The 21,612-nt window shown below is 53.7% G+C and overlaps 2 protein-coding genes across 4 annotated transcripts in view; one reads left to right on the forward strand and one right to left on the reverse strand.

The window, feature by feature from the left end:
* ITFG1 (integrin alpha FG-GAP repeat containing 1) overlaps positions 1–19,815 on the reverse strand; it is a 270,576-nt gene extending 250,761 nt beyond the window's left edge. The window contains exons 1-3 of the mRNA XM_088458986.1: positions 19,382–19,815; positions 5,137–5,212; positions 3,557–3,708 (exon numbers count right to left, since the gene is read on the reverse strand). Coding sequence (XP_088315112.1) covers positions 3,557–3,708; positions 5,137–5,212; positions 19,382–19,556 — 403 coding nt within the window. The 5' untranslated portion in view covers positions 19,557–19,815. The remainder of the gene's footprint in view (positions 1–3,556; positions 3,709–5,136; positions 5,213–19,381) is intronic.
* PHKB (phosphorylase kinase regulatory subunit beta) overlaps positions 19,582–21,612 on the forward strand; it is a 327,566-nt gene continuing 325,535 nt past the window's right edge. For 2 of the 3 annotated variants that reach the window (XM_088458984.1, XM_088458983.1), the window contains exon 1: positions 19,644–19,730. Coding sequence is in view for 1 of the 3 variants with exons in the window: in XM_088458985.1 (XP_088315111.1) it covers positions 19,664–19,730 (67 nt within the window). In the remaining 2 variants the exon portion in view is untranslated. Of the gene's footprint in view, positions 19,731–21,612 lie in introns of all 3 variants that reach the window. The other variant, XM_088458985.1, reaches the window with a different exon arrangement.

Below are 21,612 nucleotides of genomic sequence, written 5' to 3' on the forward strand. Positions count from 1 at the left end.
CCTAAAGATGGTATCTGCACCTCTGCATTCCCAGAGCGCAGCCATAGGGTATTACGGAGGATACAGTCGCAGCCGGAACTCTGAAAGTTAGGAGACTGGTATCCAATATAGGCATTTCCACCTATGACAACAGCATATATTACGTGAGCGACCAAATACATTTGAACCCCCGACGTGTTGGAGGGGAAAAAAACGTTACAAATGCATCAACCCAATATGCAATAGTATTAACCAACCATGCTATAGCCATGGTAGGATGGGTAACAACTCCTGAAAGCAAGTATACTGATTTCAGGCAGAGTTACCACCTACGGATCCGAAGAATCCGACCACGCAGGAATGGGAGGCGTAGTAACGTCTGTAATCAGACGAGTAACACGCCCATCCACCCCAGGAGGGGCTCGTGATGACCCTCAGGGAATTTGGGACAGGAGGCCAAACACTGTTGTAACACCTCCTATCTGGCAACAGCCAGAGTCCCGCTATGCGATCCACCCGCTAGTCAGCAACAGGGAACCCGAAGGCACGCAATACTGAGGGTGTATGATACAGGTGCAGGTCAACATTCACTCTAACCAGAATGGACCTGCTACCAGCCCTAAAGCAGGGATAATAATACCTGAAATAGGCTTCCCCCCGTGTAAGAGGGAAAGAGCCCCAAACAGTACCCAGTTCACGGCAGAGCCAACTGGGAAGTAACCACAGGGCGTCAACCACACCAATTAGCGTTTCGTAGAAAACGACATCCACCCAGGGTGGCTGTTGTGGTAATCCCTGCAAGGGGAATGACAGACTATTGTGGCACCAGGGGGAATTCATATACTGCGAAAAACCCCTGCAGGGAGCGGTAGTCTGTGTCACAGGGGAAGAGTGCAAGAAGCTGCGAGATACCCTGAGATGAAAAGGGCAGTATGGTGAAGTAACCCCAAGTGAGGTACAACAATGGGGCCCGCCCGGCGATCCGCAATTGAGAGGATCCCGAGAAAACAAACCGCCCAAGGGGGTCGTGAACGAGGCCAGCACCAGATGACGCCACATACAGAACCCTTTATGAGTCAAATCCTCCGCACTAACACCTGCAGCACATGACTTGCAGGATAGTAAAAATGGGTGCAGTATAACGCTCTATCTCCTGGTCAGACATATCTGACCAATCTTGGCGGAAATATTAAGCAGCACTATACTGGTCCTGACTGATGCCAAAAATTAGCTGCAGGGACCCATTTTCAGCGTATGCAACACACAGTTCCATCTAAAATATGGCAACGTGCAGCACGCAACAGTATGTGACAAACCACACAAATATTAACAAGTATATAAATGTGAGGTCTCAGAACCACCCTAAGTACCGCTGTATTAGGGCAGATAAAGAAAAGGGATAGATATACACTGACAGGTGAGAGAATAAAGTACAGACAGTCAGCACTAGCATAAGTCACATACAATGCAGATATATACATATATACATAAACATGTCATATAATATACTGCACTATTACACTGCATTCAACTGCCCAGATTCAGTGTCTGGGAAGGCTACAGCGCTGTGTACACTGACCTGATGGTGAGGTACGCAGGGGGACTGGACTCACTGCCATCCTGAGAGATTTCTGCTGCACCACAGAGATAAAATGGCCGCTGGAGACCTCAGAGGAAGCGTGGCCCGCGGAGGAAGCAGCTCAGCGACGCCAGACTATGGATACTGAAAGGCGCGCTGAGCTGAGGGGAGGAGCCGCTGTAACAGGGAAGGCTGCCTCCCCTGGCCGGCTATTAACCCCCGGGACGCCGGCTCCCTGCACCGATCGTTAAGTCCCTGGTGGTCTAGTGGACACACGGGGTATGGGGGGCCCGCCGCCACTGCCGGCGCCTCCGGTCTGTCCCCTGAGACCGGAGGCACAGGACTGCATTTGAAATGCGCGGATCACCGCAAGCGGTGATCCGCGACCTTACCTGCTCCCCGTGGATCCGGCAGCAGTCCTGGGCGCCCACAGAGTCCGGCTAGTACAGACTCTGGGGTCCCGCTGAGATCCCCAGATCTGTACTGGCGTCTCAGCGCCAGCGGGGTGACGGAGCGGCAGCTTAGACGTCCTATGGACAGTCCGACGCTGCCGCTCTGAAGAGTCCAAAGTCCATGGAAAAAACTTTGCCCCTAAAAAAATAAAATAAGCTTAGGGGCTGCTAATCAGCTCCCCCTGCGCTAACGGTGACCCGACTCCGGCTGGGCACCAACTTAAACTGAGGTGCCTCTGGCTTGGGGGTGGGGTTATAGGGAGAGTGGACCCAGTGCATCCTGGGAGCTAAAAGCTTTAACTGCGTGGTGCCCGGATTTGGTTCCCAACCTATACCCCAAGGTCAACCCTGTGGACCCCCTATGGACCCTGAAGTAGAAACCCCACATTCTAAGGTTGGATAATAACATCCTGTTGAGTTGCCATCAGCTAAGAAGAGCGACATTCAGAGCCCTTTAAGAGATACAGGGTCCAATTTGTGCTCATTCACACCAACATATACTCATGCGAGAAGTACATCAAGTCACAATGTTACAAACAGCCACCAATGACCTGCACTGGATACCTAGACTGCCAAGCTGAATGCAGGCCAATACACTGTATCATGTGCTAGCACAACGAGGGCCTGATTCAGAGCCGGATGCTCTGAACGAGCGCCTGCTCTGAATCAGGGCGTTTTTTTGGGGGGGTTTTTTGGTGCGTCCTCCTGGACGCTCGCATAGCTGTGGCTATGCCACCCATAGCTTATGCGAGCGTCCATGATGATGGTCGCGATGGTCAAGACCATCGCGACCATCGGACTTGCGACGAGACCCTGCGGTAGGGTGTCGCTGCCGCAAGCCCAGGAGTGATTTTGGCTCAATCAGAGCCAAAATCACTCCCACTGACATCACTAGTGATGTCAGTGGGGCCGGACCCAGACGGTAGGCGTTCCCATGGGAACGCCTCCGTCTGGGCAGCCACGCGCGGCACGCCCACCAAAGGGGGCGTGCTGTCACTCACCATCGACAGCACGCCCCCTTTGGTGCGAGACCCTGAGCGACGGCTTCACCGTCGTGTGCATGCGCATTTGGGTACCATCGACCCGCTTGCGAGCGCCCTGCGCTCGCGAGCGGGTCTGAATGAGACCCCGAGTCCTTTCTACTTAGTATTGACCCAAGATAAGACAGGGAAGAGTACTGCAAGGGTCATTTAGCAGCCTCCTTCATGCTCTGTTACCGAGGTGCGGGGAGGGGGGAGAAAAAACCCCTCCAAATAAAAGGGCCCCAGATACCACCCACAGAAGCTGCTGGGCAGGGAACAACATGGCAGCACTGTGGGCAACATGTGGGTGCAGCCAGCTGGAAAGTGGAGATTGAGCTAGAAGGGTGGCATAAAGTACAAATATGTAAATTCCAATCTTCCTGACCACGTCTGCAAGATATTGACACTGGAAACCTATACGATCAATAAGCAATTTCTGAGAAACTGCTATAAAACATGGACAGAAAATGACCATATCAGCCGTCCCCATCTGCTCAACAGCCATAAAGAGCAGCGTCACTTACTGAGGGTTTGGTTTTGTCCCCAGTAGATAACAGCAGACGATGGCGAGCCATTACCAACTTGACCCTTGGGGATTGTCGTCAGCAGTACATCCATCTGCGAATCGCCATCGTAATCGCCGGGGACCACGCTGGTTATGACCAGCCCCTCGCTCCTGAAAGAGAGGACGCAAATCAGTGATATCTGAGATACAGGGTTATATGTAATAGACTGCGGACGGCAGGCGACAGCGAGTCCCGTGCGAGACTGCCCGATGTTTTAAAGTTGAAGTCATTTACACGGCAAAATCAAGCAGGATTTGCCATTTAAATGACAGCTACTTTAAAACATCGGGCAGTCTCGCACGGCACTCGCCGATGCCTGTATTCCGCAGTCTATTATAGCACTTTTACATCCGACTGCCAGGTCGCCCCTGGGATTATGTTCAGGCGCCCATCCCGGTGCGACCCGGCTGAGACCCCTTAGAGACAGGTGGCCCGATCCGGCACTAATGCTGGGTCGATGATGTCATCGGCAATCATGTGATGATCCGGCACTAAGAGATGATTTAATTTCCAAGTGCCGGCTCTTCCTATGCAGGAAATGGGTCCAGTGTCACATCGACCCAGGTTACCCGTTCACACTGCATCATGTCCCTTCTCGTGACCAGGGTTGAAATTTTCAACCCGGCTTATTTCAACCTGGTCCCGTCACCCTGCGCTGTAACCTGGGATGCTGAGCGTTCACATGCAATAACCCAGGTTATATTGCTGCATCTGTAAAAGGGGTATTACATATACCCCACAGTCTATATGTATCTGATGGGATTTGATGGTATGCAGTCGGCATCCCAACTGTCTAATCCCGGCAAGGGTCTAATGTCAGGCATCTAAATCCCGAGCACTTTTAATTTTACCTACACCGGGAGCCCGACGCCTGGCATACCGATCGAAGGTAAGCCAGGCGCGGACAGCCATGGGAAGGGGGGGGGGGGGGCGGACGGTTAGGTTGGGGAAGGGGGGATTAGGGTTAGGCACGCGGGGAAGGGCAGGTTTAGGCATTACAGGGGAGGATAGTGTTAGGCACCCCTAAGGGAGGGTCAGGCAGGGGGGTTAAGTTAGTGAATAGTAAAAATTTGGGATCTTCACTGCCGGTCTTCCAGCGTCGGGATTGGAACCGCCGGACATGCCGATCCCGATTTGACACAGATTATGGCAAAACATATAAACACGGACTACATAGGTCAATCATGAATCATGCATGAAAAATATTTTAAACTGTAATGGTCATAAAAAGTTTCACCATCGATGGGCGATTATGTCAATTATAAATAAGCTTCGCTTTTTATTTTCTCAGCTTTTTTCTTTAAACATGGGGTTAAACCGACATCCTCGTGTGCTGCTATCTTCTAGCATGAAATACATTTGCCGATATAATGGGCACACATTCGCATTCTCACTGTCCTGGGCACGCGGAGAGAGAGATCATGCAAAATGCGCTACACAAACTGACATGGCATTCACTCTGCACCAGCCCCCAATGCGAATACATTGTAATTACACTTTCCTGCACAGAAGAGCCAGCCACGATCTCACGTACTTACTCTAATGAAAGTTTGACTTTTGGGTTAAAATATGGAGTCGATTTCAAGTCTGCCAAAAAGATCCTTAATTCATTACCTGAAAGGACAAAACAGGAAGAGCTAAATGAAAAGTGCTCTGCCGTAAATCAACTTTACGAGACAGGTTTACGAAACTGGGTCGTTCCTCACTTCGCAAACTCTGGCACTCGGGGATATTGGTGCAGTTCTGCTGCTGGAAGCACATTTTTTACTGCCAGATTTTAAATCGTATCCACAGTGTACATGCAGCGGGGGCAGCCATGTTGTAGCCTAGCAGCCAGCCAGGGAGCAGCCATGTTGTGGCCTGGCAGCCAGCCAGGGGGCAGCCATGTTGTGGCCTAGCAGTCAGCTCGGGGGCAGCCATGTTGTGACCTGGCCTAGCAGTCAGCCTAGTAATACAATGGGAAATAATGACATCACTGAGGCATCACCACAGAGCATTATCGTCAATATTAGTTTAGCTCACAAAATGGCCGCCACCTCAGCTTATGAGAGTATTGTTTTTCCTTGCAATTATATATAAAAGGGGCAATTCCACCTCTCATTTCTTCCACCAAGGGGCCCTTACATATAAACAGGCCAACATAGTTAAAATATAGTTATGTTACAGTAAAGTCAAAAAGACAGGAAACAAGGACCTTTAGAGCCATTGAAAGGGGCTCTCTACCGTCCATCGGCTTTAATTTCTAGGATTTTGCACATTATACTTAATACATATTTTGCCTCTAGAGTCATTCATTCTGTGCTTTTCAGTCACGTACTATTATAATCAGGATCATTTATTTTAATTGGCTTTAGATGCGACAGATTGTTTTGTGCAGGAAATGCTATCCAATGCAGAGAGCACAGATGATCAGTATTATATCGCAGAACATTGAACATATAATAACTCTTCCTGCTAATATGAATACATGACTGAAAAGCACAGAAAGAAACCGGCCCTGAGCTATACATAACAAGAGTCTGGTAATGGCAAATGATCAACTCCATTTCTTTCTACACCCTTATACTTAAGCAGGCAAAGGACGGTCTAAGGAGGTGGAGGGTTCAGGACTGCTGTAATAATGTAGTTGCTGGAATGGAGAATGGAAGGAGGTTAGAGTGAGCTGAGGTTTAAGGTTATTCACACAAAAATAATAAATAAAAGATTGCCCCAGTGTATATTGCGTCACACATTTCCTATGAATAATGTACAGACTGGCGGGGTGAGTAGGTTATCACTTGCTAATCAGTCAACCTTTTCCTATCCAGCCGCTGTGTAACTGCAAGTCCCAGCATGTCTTTCAGTAGTTCTACAACAGGTGGAGAACCACTGGTTGGTTAGCTCTACTGTACTTAAGCTAGAATAAGTCCATTAAATGTCATAGTCTAGAGCACAGGTTCTCAAACTCGGTCCTCAGGACCCCAAATGGTGCATGTTTTCCAGGTCTCCTCACAGAATCACAAGACAAATATATAGCTCCACCTGTGGAACCTTTAAAATGTGTCAGTGAATAATGAATACACCTGTGCACCTGCTGGGTGACCTGGGAAATGTGTCAGTGAGTAATGATTACACCTGTGCAGCTTCTGGGTGACCTGGAAAATGTGAACTGTGTGGGGTCCTGAGGATCGAGTTTGAGAACCACTGGTCTATAAAAAAGATCTGCAAATCTGGTGTAAAGTAGACTCAGCGGTAACCTCTTTAGACGACATAATAAAATAAGTCCCGTAGGAATTATCTCGCCTTACGTGTAATGGTGTCCTGTATGACGTCCCGGGCCAAATGTAATAGACAAAGTTTTTAGAAAATGTGAGATAAATCTCTCACAATGTAATAAAGTGACAGAACATGGAAATTCCCACGTTTTTCAGACTCAAAAAACACTCAAAATATAAACTCTCATCCGGGTGTTTCCCCTTTTGAAAATACAACTCGATCAATGTATTAGTGTGAGAGATATACTGCTAAACGCTCACATTTTCTAAACTCTCCCCTATTACATTTGGCCCCCTGAGTTTGACACTGTACAGTCAGGATGAAACCAGTCAGCCGTGGGGTCTGTTTATCTCACATGACGTTCCGCAGCAATAGCTGATATCTACATAATAAAGGCCGTAGTCACTATCCCGGGTGTGAGAATACAGGCGCTCAGAATGCCGACACCAGTCAGAATCCCGGCATCCCAACGGTAAGTAGTGGGGTTAGAATGAGGGGAAGTATAGCTAATCTAATTCCACCCCCCAACCCTCCCTTAGGGGTGCCTAAACCTAACCTCCCCATCCCCGCAGCCTAACCCAAAGTCTCCCGGAAAGGGGGGGGGTGTTAACTGTAACCTCCCCACCGGGGGGGCCTAACCCTAACCCCTCCTTACCCTATTCTAACCCTAACCTCCCAGGGGGGTGCCTAACCCTTAGTCTCCCCCGGGAGCCCCTAACCTAACCCTCCCCTCCCCCGCAGCTGTCCGCATCCGGCTTACCTTCGATCGGTAAGCAGGGTGTCGGGCTCCCGGCGTAGGGATTTCGGCGCCTGTCATTTGAACCGTGCCGGGATTAGACAGTCGGGAAGCCGGCGGTCGGCATTGTGACCGTCAGCTTCCCCCACAAACATATACATTATATATACACACGAATGTACATACAGTACTGTGCAAGTGTTTTATGCAGATGTGGGAAAAATGCTGCAAAGTAAGAATGCTTTCAGAAATTGAAGTGTTATTAGTTTATTTTTATCAAGTAGCAAAATGCAAAGTGGATGAACAGAAGAGAAATCTAAATCAAATCAATATTTTGTGTGATCACCCAGTGCCCTCAAAACAGCCACCAGTATACCACTCACCTAGTGGTATCTAAACTTGCAGGACATATATCGCATTCTACACTTGCACCGATATACCACAGCAGAGGTTTCTTCTTTGCGGAGAGATAAACCGCATTTTGAACTATAAAGAACTGCGGGGTGAGAGTAACACGCCCTACTGGTGTATCTTGCCCCCCGTATTTTTACCCGGAAATATTAAGGTTTGTATATTTGTTTTTGTCTTATTGTATGTATACCGGTATTAGTTTATTTATGACATACTTCCTATTGCCTTAATGAAGCATTCTATTCTTTATATAAAACACAATTGCTTTAAATCAAAATTGCCCATTGTTGTATTTTAATCCAAGCTGATAAGTGAAGCGCCAGGGGAAATAATATTTTTTTTCTATTTTAAACTTTGAATTAGGGAAGGTGAATCCCTACTAACCTCAAGGCTAGCATCCCTTACAGAAGCCCTGATTCAGAGCCGAACGCTCTGACAGAGCGCTCGCTCTGAATCAGGGCCGCTCGCATAGCTCTGGGTGATAGGGAATATAGAGTGTAAGCTCCACTAGGGCAGGGACTGATGTGAATGGCCAAATATTCTCTGTAAAGTGCTGCGAAATCCGTGTGTGCTATATAAATAACTGGTAATAAATAATAAATACATATTTTTAATTAATTATTTTTTTTATTGTCATTTGAACAGTAGGTGGCGCAATGCAATTTTGTTTAGTGAATATTAACCTTTTCCTTCTCAGTGCCTGGCAGGTTCTACACTTAATATAATAACATTTGTGGCAGCCTCATATCTTGCTGAGGCACCTTATTACCTCACGTCTTACACAATGGGTTGCTGATGAGCATTTTGCGTGCTGCTACGAGGCGTCTTCCGAACAGGGGCTGTGACCTTTTCCTGAGGACTTCTGAAGGCCCTATCTGTGGTGTTTGTATGATAACCCGTGGGTGCGTGGGTTTCCCCCCACACCACAAAAACATACTGGAAGGTTGATTGGCTGCTGACAAAGAATGAATCCTAGTTTATAGGTGTGTGTCCATGTGATAGGGAATATAGGGCCTGATTCAGACCCGGTCGCTCGCTCTGAATCAGGGCTGTTTTTTTTTTTTTTTTATTATTATTATTTTTTTTAGAACGGCCTCCTGGGCGCTCGCGTAGCTGGGTGACCACCCACAGCTATAGCGAGCGGCCAGGAAGATGGTCTCGTTGCTGCAAGTCTCAGAGAGATTTCAGCTCTAACAGAGCCGAAATCTCTCCCACCGACATCACTCGTGATGTCAGTGGGGCCGGCCCCAAACGGAGGCGTTCACATGGGAACGCCTCCGTTTGGGCAGCCACTCCCCCGGCCCGCCCACCAAAGAGGGCGTGCTGTCACTCAACATCGACAGCACGCCCCCTTTGGTACGAGACCCGGAGCGACGGATTGCCCGTCGCTATCCGGGTCTCGCGCATGCGCACGACGGAGCTGGCTCCGTTGTGCGCATGCGCACTGGCCCACCATCGACCCGGTTGCGAGCGCCCAGCGCTTGCGACCGGGTCAGAATCAGGCCCAGAGTACACAGGCTTAGTGCAGCCCTCACCCACCTGTTGTCTGCTATTTGTATTTTTGGCTGTTCCTCAACCAGTTTTTGGAGGTGGGGGTGGAGTCATAGTGGGGATGTAGAATGGAGGCGGGTGCAGAGGGCAGGAGCAAGGACGGACCTGACACGTCAAAAGACCGGTCCAAAACTACTATTTAATGTTATATTATTACTAGCCCTCATTAATAGGCCGTCACAGACTTCCAGAAAAGAAAGCACAAGAGTTTGGTGGGTGAGGAGTTTAACTCGGATTCTGTGGGGATAAAGATCCATTGGAGGGATATTAGTATAGTACATTATACTTACTGGTGGGGAGAGTGAAGGGTTAATCAAGATTGTGTGATGGTGCGAGGGTTTTGGTTGAGAGAAAAAAAAAAAAAGTGCTCAGTGGCAGGACATGCTGGAATATGTAGTTCCACAACTGCTGGAGAGCTACTGCCTGCCTAAGCTCGATGTGTCAATGTGCCCTATTCCATGTAATTAGAACCAAGATACTAGCAAGTTCTATGACCCAGTGAAACGCGTTATCTGTTTACAAACTGTACTGAGCGATATGAACATTAGTGATCATAGTGAAAACAAGAGATATGGTAAGAACTTACCTTTGTTATCTCTGTTTCTACGAAGTCCATAGGTTTCCACAGGGTTGACCTTGGGGTTATAGCTGGATCAGGATCCATGGGCACCACACAGTTAAGCTTTTAGCTCCAGGATGCACTTGGGTCCTCCCCTATACCCCGCCCCCGAGCCACAGGCACCTCAGTTGGTAAGCAGCCTAGGCCGGAGGAGAATATGGAACAGAGAGAAGGAAGACTGGAACACACAAGAAACCATACTCACAGAAATGGGAGACGGAAAACCGGTGACCAGCCACACAGCCCATTTGAAGCCAGGTGCGTCAGGGCGGGCACCCTGTGGACCCTATGGACTTCGTAGAAACAGAGATAACAAAGGTAAGTTCTTACCATATCTCTTGTTTTCTACTTCAGGGTCCATAGGGGGTCCACAGGGTTGACCTTGGGGATGTCTCAAAGCAGTTCAACTAAGGGCGGGGACGCTCCTGAGCAGAAAGGAGAATCCTGCGCCCGAAGGATGCATCCTGAGAGGCGAAGGTGTCAAACGCATAGAACCTCAAAAACGTTTGAATTGAAGACCAAGTGGCCGCCTTACACAGCTGAACAGCAGAAGCGCCACGTCTAGCAGCCCAAGAAGGACCCACAGAACGAGTGGAATGAGCCTTAACAGAGACTGGCACAGGTAAACCCTCCTGTGCATAAGCCTCACAAATAACAGAACGAAGTCAACGGGCTAACGTTTGTTTGTTGGCAGGCCAACCCCTCTTGTGAAAACCAAAGAGGATAAACAAGGAATCAGACTTCCTAACCGAAGCCGTCCGGTCCACATAGATTCTAAGTGCCCGGACAACATCTAAGGAAGTCTCACCAGCTGAAAGATCAGGGGACTGAAAAGCTGGCACAACAAGTTCCTGATTAATGTGGAACTTCGAGACCACTTTGGGCAAAAACTCAGGACGAGTGCGGAGCACCGCTCTGTCCTGGTGAAAAATCAGGAAAGGAGGACGACAGGAAAGCGCCCCCAATTCAGACACCCTCCTGGCAGAAGCAATTGCCAGGAGAAAAACAGTCTTAAATGTCAGCCACTTGAGCTCCACCGACTCAAGAGGCTCAAACGGAGGACCCTGCAGGACCCGTAGAACCACCGCCAAGTCCCAAGGAGCCACAGGAGGCACAAATGGAGGCTGGATCCTGAGAACACCTTGGAAAAAGGTGTGAACATCCGGTAGTATTGCAATCCGCCGTTGAAACCACACGGACAAGGTGGACACATGAACCTTCAGAGATGCAAGGCGTAAGCCGAGGTCCAATCCTGATTGAAGAAATTCCAAGATCCTGGAAACTCGGAACACCTGAGGATCATAATGTCTGGACTCACACCACTGAAAGTAAGTGTGCCACACCCTGTGATAAATCCGTGCTGAAGCAGGCTTGCGTGCCCTGAGCATGGTACCAATAACCGAACTGGAGAAGCCCCGAGACCTCAAGACGGCTGTCTCAAGAGCCACGCCGTCAAAGACAGCCGACCCAGATCAGGATAAAGGCAGGGCCCCTGAGACAACAGGTCCCGACGCTGAGGAAGAAGGTACGGAGCGTCGATGGAGAGGCTCCTGAGATTGGAGTACCAAGGACGTCTGGGCCACGCCGGAGCCACCAGCATGAGCGTGCCGCCGTCCTGCTTGAATTTCCGCAGAACCCGAGAAAGTAGGGATATCGGAGGAAACAGATACGCCAGGTGAAACGTCCATTTCACCGACAGCGCGTCCACCAGACTTGCGCCTGCGTCTCTTGTCCTTGACCCATAAACGAGCAACTTGTGATTGTGACGGGAGGCCATCAAGTCCAGCTCCGGCAGTCCCCACCTGTCCACGAGTAGCTGAAACACCTCTGGGTGAAGCGACCATTCCCCAGGATGCACGTCGTGACGGCTGAGGTAGTCCGCTTCCCAATTGAGGACTCCGGGGATGAAGACCGACGAGATCGCTGGAATGTGACCCTCCGCCCAAGCAAGGATGCGAGACACCTCCGACATCGCTGCCCGCCTGCGAGTTCCACGTTGTCGGACTGCACCTGTACCGCCCTTCCGTGAAGAGCGGAACCGGACAACTGCAGGGCCCTGTATACTGCCCGCAGTTCCAGGATGTTGATGGGGAGAAGTGCTTCTTCCGCAGACCAACAACCCTGGAGAGACAATGAACCGGTCACTGCCCCCCAACCCGAAGACTGGCATCCGTCGTGAGCAGGACCCAGTCCGGGATCCAAAAGGGACGCCCCTCGACCAGATGAGCTGTCTGAAGCCACCAAGCCAAAGATTGCCGAACCTCCGGAGACAACACCAGCACCTGAGAGCGGATCCGGTGAGGTAACCCGTTCCATTCCGATAGAATCAACCCCTGCAGGGGCCGGGAATGGAACTGGGCAAATTCCACCATGTCGAATGTCGACACCATGGACCCCAGAACTCTCATAGCCGAATGGACCGACAGGCGGCGACTGCTCAGCCAACTGCGTATCCGCAGCTGCAGGGAGGCGACCTTCTCCGGAGTCAGAAAAATCCTTTGCTGACGCGAATCCAGCAGGACTCCCAAATGAACCATCCGCTGTGATGGAATCAGGGAGGACTTTTTCCAATTTATCAACCACCCGTGTGCTTGCAGGCAAGCGATCGTTAGGTGGAGATGTTGAAGCAGTACCTCTGGGGAGCTCGCTAGCAACAGGAGGTCGTCCAGACACGGCAGCAGCCCTACATTCTGGTTCCGAAGATGTGCGGCCATGACCGCCATAATCTTCGTGAACACCCTTGGTGCAGTGGAGAGACCAAAGGGTAGCGCTCGGAACTGATAGTGGTGTTGAAGGATAGCGAACCTCAGATACCGCTGGTGCGAAGGTGCTATCGGAACATGGAGGAAGGCGTCCTGGATATCCAGGGACACCATGTAATCCCCCGGTTCCATCGCCAGCATGATGGAACGTAACGTTTCCATCCTGAACTTGGGAACTCTGAGGAATTTGTTCAGAGACTTCAAGTTGAGGATAGGGCGATGAGAACCATTGGGTTTCTGCACCAGAAACAGAGACGAATAATACCCCGTCCCTCGTTGTGATTGAGGAACGGGAACAACGACCCCTGCTTTCAGCAAGGACTTTATAGCCTCCTGAATCTGTAACGCCTTGGTCTTGTCCTGAGAAGGACTGGTGCAGAAAAACTGGTGGGGTGGTCTGTGCCGAAAAGACAAGACGTACCCCTGGGAGACCACTTCTCGAACCCAGGCATCCGTGGTGGTATTGTGCCAGCACTGGGTAAATAGAAGAAGTCGGCCTCCCACTCTGAGGTCCCCCAGAGGGAGGCCCGTCCCATTAGGCCGCAGGTTTATCTTCCTGCTTGGAAGAAGGGCGCCGAGCACTCCAGGCTTGCTTCTTGGGTTTAGAGGCAGTCTTACTCGCAGACTGTCTCGGGAAGGACTGACCTTTTGCCTTACCCTGAACCCGAAAGGAATGAAAAGCCGAACTCCGAACCTTAGCAGGCAGTGCCGCCGAAGGGAGGAAGGCCGACTTGGATTTAGCCAGGGTATCCACTATTTTGTCCAAGTCCGGACCAAATAGTAATTCCCCATTGAAAGGTAAGGCCTCCAGGCCTTTCTTTGAATCAGAGTCCGCTCTCCAGGACCGCAACCATAAGGATCGGCAGGCAGACACCGCTGCAGCCGATACCCGCGAAGTCAGCGGACTAGCATCTAAAGAAGCTTCCCCAATGTAAGAAGCAGCTTCCCTCATCTATCCCAACAACGCCCTCTGGACATCCGGAGCGTCGTCCGGGAAGGTATCTTCCAATGCATTGGCCCACCCCTAAATGGCCTTGGCCACCCAGGAGATGGCCATGGATGGTCGGGCCACCGCCCCGGAGAGGGAGTAAATAGACTTTAAGCAAGTTTCAACTTTCCTGTCCGTGGGGTCCTTCAGCGAGGATATCGACGGTAATGGTAAGGTAACGCCCAGAGTTAAACGGGTGACATGGGAATCCACCGCCGGTGGAGTTTCCCATTTTTTACAATGTGCCTCAGGGAAGGGATAATTAGAAGTCAACCGCTTCTGAGGAAGGAACCTCTTACTGGGCGCCTGCCAAGCTACCGCCATATGATCCGCCAACTGATCCGACAGGGGAAACACCGCAGAAGCCACCTTAGTTTTTTTGAAACTAGGAAACTTCGACTTAGGAACCGGTGCTTCATACTCTATAAGAAGAATAGCTCGCACCGCCCTAACCAGTGCTCGCACATTAATGGACGACTTGGTATCCATTTCCTGGCCCGAGGCGTCCGAGTCAGTGTCATCAGGGACCTCCCCATCATCTGAGGATCCCTCTGAGTCCGAAACCTGAGCCGTCCGCGCCATGAGTGGGCGTTTTGAAACCCTGGAAGGCATGTCAGTCTGCAACATTGACTGAAAAGCCAAGGATGCGGCCGCCAAATTTTGCACAGAGTTGGAGAGCACATCCACCCAGGGTGGAGGAGTCGCCATAGGGGCCTGTAAAGGTACCACAGGCTGCTGCGGCACAGGGGAAGCCTGTATATACATAGGCAACCCCGTATATGGACCCACAGACTGAGACCCAGGAGGACTCCGCAACAACTGCGGGACACCCGGGGAATGGGGGATGGTCGGCTGGGGTAACACCCTAGTAGGGAGAGCAGTCGGGACCGACAGACGGTCCGCAATAGACACCAGCACTTGAGAAAACATCGCCCACGGTGGTTCCTGCGTCAGAGAAGGTCTGGATGGGCCAGGAGCCACCTGGCACCGACTACACAGGCCATCCTGTGACAAATCCTCCCTATTCACTCCTGCAGAACAGCGTTCGCAGGAGGCCAACGCCGGAGCCACTGAGCGCTCAACCTCCTCGTCTGACATGACAGAATATATTATATAGTCAAAAAATATATCTGGCAACAGGGCAGAAGTAAACGCACTCACCGGTGTGTTGAACAACAGCCCACAATATGGCACTGTGTCGCACACAACTGTATGTGACGAACCTCACAAATACGTGATCTATATAAGTGAGGTCAGTAGAAACACCCTTCCCCCACACACCTGTAGGGCTTGTAGGAGAAGTAAAGGGATAGGTATAAGCTGACAGTAAGCGGAAAATGAGCACAGACAGGCAGCACTAGCAAAAGTCACATACCATGCAGAGAAGATATACTCACTGCACCTTTCCACTACAATCAACCTCCCAGATTCAGTGTCTGGGAGGGCTATAGTGCTGTGTACGCTGTCCTTAAATCAGGGGAGAGGTACACAGGGGGACCGGTCCGCGTGCTCCCTGAGATCTGCGTTGCCACTGTGAGAAAATGGCCCCCAGAGACCTCAGAGGAGGAGTGGCCGTGTAACTGCAGCTCAGCGACGCCAGACTGCGTGCTGAAAGGCGCGCTGAGCTGAGGGGAGGAGCCGCTGACAGGGAAGGCTTCCTCCCCTGGCTGGCCCTGACCCCAGGGATGCTTGCTTCCCGCTTGCCTGTTATCCCTGGTGGTGTAGTGGTCCCACGGGTTATGGGGGGGGCCCGCCGCCACTGCCAGCAGCCTCCGGTCTGTCCCCAGGACCGGAGGCTAAAGGACTGCATTTTAAGGCATTCCGCGCGCCGCCGCTAGCCAGTGACGCGCGGCTTACCTGAATCCCCGGCGACTCCGGCAGCAGTCCTTGGAGGTAGACAGAGTCCGGCTAGTACGGATTCTGTCCTCCCGCCGCGATCCCCAGATCAGTACTGGCATCGCGGCGCCAGTCGGGGATCAGAGCGGCAGCGTGGGCGTCTGTATAGACAGCCCTTCGCTGCCGTCTGTAGTAAAAAGAGATTAAAATAAATAAAATCTAACTTAAAATAAAAGCTTCTGGGGGCTGCTCCTGCAGCCCCCCTGCGCGGTGACCGACTCCGGCCGGGCACCAACTTACACTGAGGTGCCTGTGGCTCGGGGCCGGGTATAGGGGAGGACCCAAGTGCATCCTGGGAGCTAAAAACTTAACTGTGTGGTGCCCATGGATCCTGATCCAGCTATAACCCCAAGGTCAACCCTGTGGACCCCCTATGGACCCTGAAGTAGAAAGTCAGTGCGACAAGTCAATAAAAAAATGTTTGCACCCATTTAAATGGCGCTCTCACTCTCTCGTACATGCTTCCTCTTCCCAGTAAAAGAACGAGAGCATGCGAGGAAGAGCGCACAAGGGGCCTGATTCAGGTTGGATCTCAGCTGCGATTACGCACGCAGTCTCACTGCGAAGATATGCTAATCCTCTGCGATCGCTATGCTGTCACAGCACAACATAAGGACGCCCACTTTATCTTACACACATCCGTAATACTTTGCAAGACTGCGGAACCATAGGTAACATCGCAGCCCCACGCACACCTGCACAAGCTCTGACCTTACTCAGAAATTGCTAATCTTCCGGTACGCAGTGAGAGCTCAAGCTGCGCATGCCATCGCACTGGCACGCCAGCGTTTCTTCCACCAACACCCGCAAATGGTACGTCCTGTCAATCACTCTGCGATGGTTCTGCGTAGTCACTGCAATCGCAATCCCGATCGCAGCGACTGGTTTGCGCATGCGCAGTCCGCAACCATCAGTGTACGCTGTTGCAGTTGTGATCCAACCTGAATCAGGCCCAAGGTCCAGAATGAGAGAAATAGCAAAAAAATAATGAAAAAAGCGCGAAAAAGACAGCGAAAGAGAGACAACCAGAGAGAATCAGGGAGACATGCAAACACGAAAAGTAAGTCCTACAGGTATAACACAAATACCAGCGCGTTGTTTAGAGATTCTAGAACAAATACTATCTGGAGAATGAGCTACAATAAGTGCGATCTGTCCTGACTCTCGCCCTATAAGTAAACACACCACCTGCACGCCCAGTAAGGAGGGGGCAGGGGGCCTGCAGAATAAAACGTGGTCAGTGAAGAACAGAGGGACCACAGACAGCACGGACATTTCATGGAGGAGTGTGCGTTATAGAGGAGTTTGTCTATATAATTATCTCATTTAATGCTCCCCTAACTGAGTTGTACCTGCCACCTCTTTACTTGCTGTTATGTTTCTGGCAAAGTCAAGTGAACAATAGATTAAATGATGATCTTCATTGCTGCATGTCTGGTACCACAGCCGGATCTGGAGGCTCTTTTGCTTGTGATCCAGCTGTGCCGTCTATGCTTGCCACGGAGCTGACGCTCAGACTAACATGATGGTAGTGTATGTGGGGTACTTTTACTGTAAGAAATTCACAATAGTAAAACAGAGCCTGGCCGTTTGGCAGCCGTGAAGATGCATTAAATGACTGCATCCATGAAGATCATTACATTCCAAGAGGGACAATTTGGAAAGAGTCTTTGCAAATGAAAGACGACATAGAGCAAGCCCACATGGTTGCAATGTCATTTTAATGTATTCTATACAAACCCTTCAGTAAGCATTAACTTACTGACCACGTAAAACCATAACACATACCAAGAACAGCGTAGAGGGAGAGAAGTGGTGCTGTGCAGCTGTCCATACAGACAGAATGAGAACAGATACTGAGAATAACACCCAACGTACAGAACCAGAGAAGTGAGACTGTGCAGTTAGGTAAAAGAACATAGGAATGCTGCCCAACTCTGAGCCTTATGTTATGTCCCCGGCAGTATGGATAGCAGGGATTGAAGGATGAGAAAGAGGATTATGTACATGGGGGCTGCAGAAATGATGGTCAGACAAAAAAGGGGCCCCTTGTCCAAACAGCTGAGCACTCCCCTAGGCCTGGTCTTGAGACCCTCTCTCACTGAGTCGGCTCCTGTCAACCCTTAACCCTCTCCCACCCAGGGCCTGGCCAAGTCTCCCCCCTCTCCCAACCCTGGCTTGGCCCCGTCTCCCCCCTCTCCCATCCCTGGCTTGGCCCCGTCTCCCCCCTCTCCCATCCCTGGTTTGGCCCCGTCTCCCCCCTCTCCCAACCCTGGCTTGGCCCCGTCTCCCCCCTCTCCCAACCCTGGCTTGGCCCCGTCTCCCCCCTCTCCCATCCCTGGCTTGGCCCCGTCTCCCCCCTCTCCCATCCCTGGCTTGGCCCCGTCTCCCCCCTCTCCCATCCCTGGCTTGGCCCCGTCTCCCCCCTCTCCCATCCCTGGCTTGGCCCCGTCTCCCCCCTCTCCCATCCCTGGCTTGGCCCCGTCTCCCCCCTCTCCCATCCCTGGCCCCGTCTCCCCCCTCTCCCATCCCTGGCTTGGCCCCGTCTCCCCCCTCTCCCATCCCTGGCTTGGCCCCGTCTCCCCCCTCTCCCATCCCTGGCTTGGCCCCGTCTCCCCCCTCTCCCATCCCTGGCTTGGCCCCGTCTCCCCCCTCTCCCATCCCTGGCTTGGCCCCGTCTCCCCCCTCTCCCATCCCTGGCTTGGCCCCGTCTCCCCCCTCTCCCATCCCTGGCTTGGCCCCGTCTCCCCCCTCTCCCATCCCTGGCTTGGCCCCGTCTCCCCCCTCTCCCATCCCTGGCTTGGCCCCGTCTCCCCCCTCTCCCATCCCTGGCTTGGCCCCGTCTCCCCCCTCTCCCATCCCTGGCTTGGCCCCGTCTCCCCCCTCTCCCATCCCTGGCTTGGCCCCATCTCCCCCCTCTCCCAACCCTGGCTTGGCCCCGTCTCCCCAACCCTGGCTTGGCCCCGTCTCCCCAACCCTGGCTTGGCCCCGTCTCCCCAAACCTGGCTTGGCCCCGTCTCCCCAAACCTGGCTTGGCCCCGTCTCCCCAAACCTGGCTTGGCCCCGTCTCCCCAAACCTGGCTTGGCCCCGTCTCCCCAAACCTGGCTTGGCCCCGTCTCCCCAAACCTGGCTAGGCCCCGTCTCCCCGTCTCCCAACCCTGGCTTGGCCCCGTCTCCCCCTCTCCCAACCCTGGCTTGGCCCCGTCTCTCCCAACCCTGGCTTGGCCCCGTCTCCCCGTCCCCCAACCCTGGCTTGGCCCCGTCTCCCCCTCTCCCAACCCTGGCTTGGCCCCGTCTCTCCCAACCCTGGCTTGGCCCCGTCTCCCCGTCCCCCAACCCTGGCTTGGCCCCGTCTCCCCCTCTCCCAACCCTGGCTTGGCCCCGTCTCCCCCTCTGCCAACCCTGGCCCCGTCTCCCCTTCTCTCAAACCTGGCCTGGTCTCCACCGCGCCCACCCTGGGCATAGCCACGTCTACCGTCTCCCCCACCCTGGCACTGTCACCCCCTCTCCCAACCCTGGCCTGGCCCTGTGTCCCCCGGGATCCTGTCATCCCCGGACACTCACCCCCTCGGACGATGAAGAGATCGGTCTGTTTATCCGCATTGAAGTCCCCGAAGGCGGCCACCCGCCCCCGGGCCTCGGCGCCCAGCACGTCCCCGGTAACATTGCGCAGGGAGGCCCGGAGCGGGGACACGGAGAGCAGCAGCGCCGCCAACAGCCGCACTGACAGCTCCCTCATCCCGGGAATCACACGGCGGTACTGCCACTTCCGGGTGTCTGACGTCACGCAGCGCCTGCTACGGAGGCCGGGAGGGAGCGGGTCAGGCCGGTGACAGCAGCTCCGACATGGCGCAGGTGCTGGCGGACATCAGCTGGAAGGTGCTGGAGCGGAGAGCCCGGTCTAAGCGCTCAGGTGAGGTGTTCTGGGGACTCTGCAGCTGGGGATTGGGCTCTGCTGCTGGGAGGTGTAGTGGGCACTGGGCTCTGCTGCTGGGGGGGTGCTGGGCACTGGGCTCTGCTGCTGGGAGGTGTAGTGGGCACTGGGCTCTGCTGCTGGGGGTGTGCTGGGCACTGGGCTCTGCTGCTGGGAGGTGTAGTGGGCACTGGGCTCTGCTGCTGGGGGTGTGCTGGGCACTGGGCTCTGCTGCTGGGGGTGTGCTGGGCACTGGGCTCTGCTGCTGGGAGGTGTAGTGGGCACTGGGCTCTGCTGCTGGGAGGTGTAGTGGGCACTGGGCTCTGCTGCTGGGGGGGTACTGGGCACTGGGCTCTGCTGCTGGGAGGTGTAGTGGGCACTGGGCTCTGCTGCTGGGGGTGTGCTGGGCACTGGGCTCTGCTGCTGGGAGGTGTAGTGGGCACTGGGCTCTGCTGCTGGGGGTGTACTGGGCTCTGCTGCTGGGGGTGTGCTGGGCACTGGGCTCTGCTGCTGGGAGGTGTAGTGGGCACTGGGCTCTGCTGCTGGGGGTGTGCTGGGCACTGGGCTCTGCTGCTGGGGAGGTGTGCTGGGCATTGGGCTCTGTGCTGGGAGGTGTAGTGGGCACTGGGCTCTGCTGCTGGGAGGTGTAGTGGGCACTGGGCTCTGCTGTTGGGAGGTGTGCTGGGCACTGGGCTCTGCTTCTGGGGGGTGTACTGGGCTCTGCTTCTGGGGGGTGTACTGGGCTCTGCTGCTGGGGGGTGTGCTGGGCCCTGGGCTCTGCTGCTGGGAGGTATGCTGGGCACTGGGCTCTGCTGCTGGATAGTGTGCTGGGCCCTGGGCTCTGCTGCTGGGAGGTGTGCTGGGCCCTGGGCTCTGCTGCTGGGAGGTGTGCTGGGCCCTGGGCTCTGCTGCTGGGAGGTGTGCTGGGCTCTGCTGCTGGGAGGTGTGCTGGGCACTGGACTCTGCTGCTGGGAGGTGTGCTGGGCACTGGGCTCTGCTGCTGGGGGTGTGCTGGGCCCTGAGCTCTGCTGCTGGGAGGTGTGCTGGGCCCTGGGCTCTGCTGCTGGGAGGTGTGCTGGGCCCTGGGCTCTGCTGCTGGGAGGTGTGCTGGGCCCTGGGCTCTGCTGCTGGGAGGTGTGCTGGGCCCTGGGCTCTGCTGCTGGGAGGTGTGCTGGGCACTGGACTCTGCTGCTGGGAGGTGTGCTGGGCACTGGGCTCTGCTGCTGGGGGTGTGCTGGGCCCTGAGCTCTGCTGCTGGGAGGTGTGCTGGGCCCTGGGCTCTGCTGCTGGGAGGTGTGCTGGGCCCTGGGCTCTGCTGCTGGGAGGTGTGCTGGGCCCTGGGCTCTGCTGCTGGGAGGTGTGCTGGGCCCTGGGCTCTGCTGCTGGGAGGTGTGCTGGGCCCTGGGCTCTGCTGCTGGGAGGTGTGCTGGGCACTTGGCTCTGCTCTTGGGAGGTGTAGTGGGCACTGGGCTCTGCTGCTGGGAGGTGTGCTGGGCACGGGTGCTGCTGCTGGGAGGTGTGCTGGGCATGGGGCTCTGCTGCTGGGAGGTATGCTGGGCATGGGGCTCTGCTGCTGGGAGGTGTGCTGGGTATTGGACTCTGCTACTGGGATGTGTGCTGGGCACGGGGCACTGCTGCTGGAGTGTGTGCTGGGCACTGGGCTCTGCTGCTGGGCTTTGTGCTGAGCATTTCTCACAACCTCCTGGGGGCCCAACATAGGTGAGAGGGGCCAATGTGTCATATAGTGGTCAGTGCTGGGGCCCTGTCACTGCCTCCTCCCTGGGCCTGGTCCACTCTAACACCAGCCTAGAGCACTGTGCAGGGTGGGCTTCATGCACCTACCCAAGCTGAGGCGGGCACTATAGTGTGAGCCAAGCTGGAA

Source organism: Taudactylus pleione, unplaced genomic scaffold (genome assembly GCF_031769625.1).
Source record: "Taudactylus pleione unplaced genomic scaffold, aTauple2 ptg000885l, whole genome shotgun sequence".
Lineage (NCBI taxonomy): Eukaryota > Metazoa > Chordata > Amphibia > Anura > Myobatrachidae > Taudactylus > Taudactylus pleione.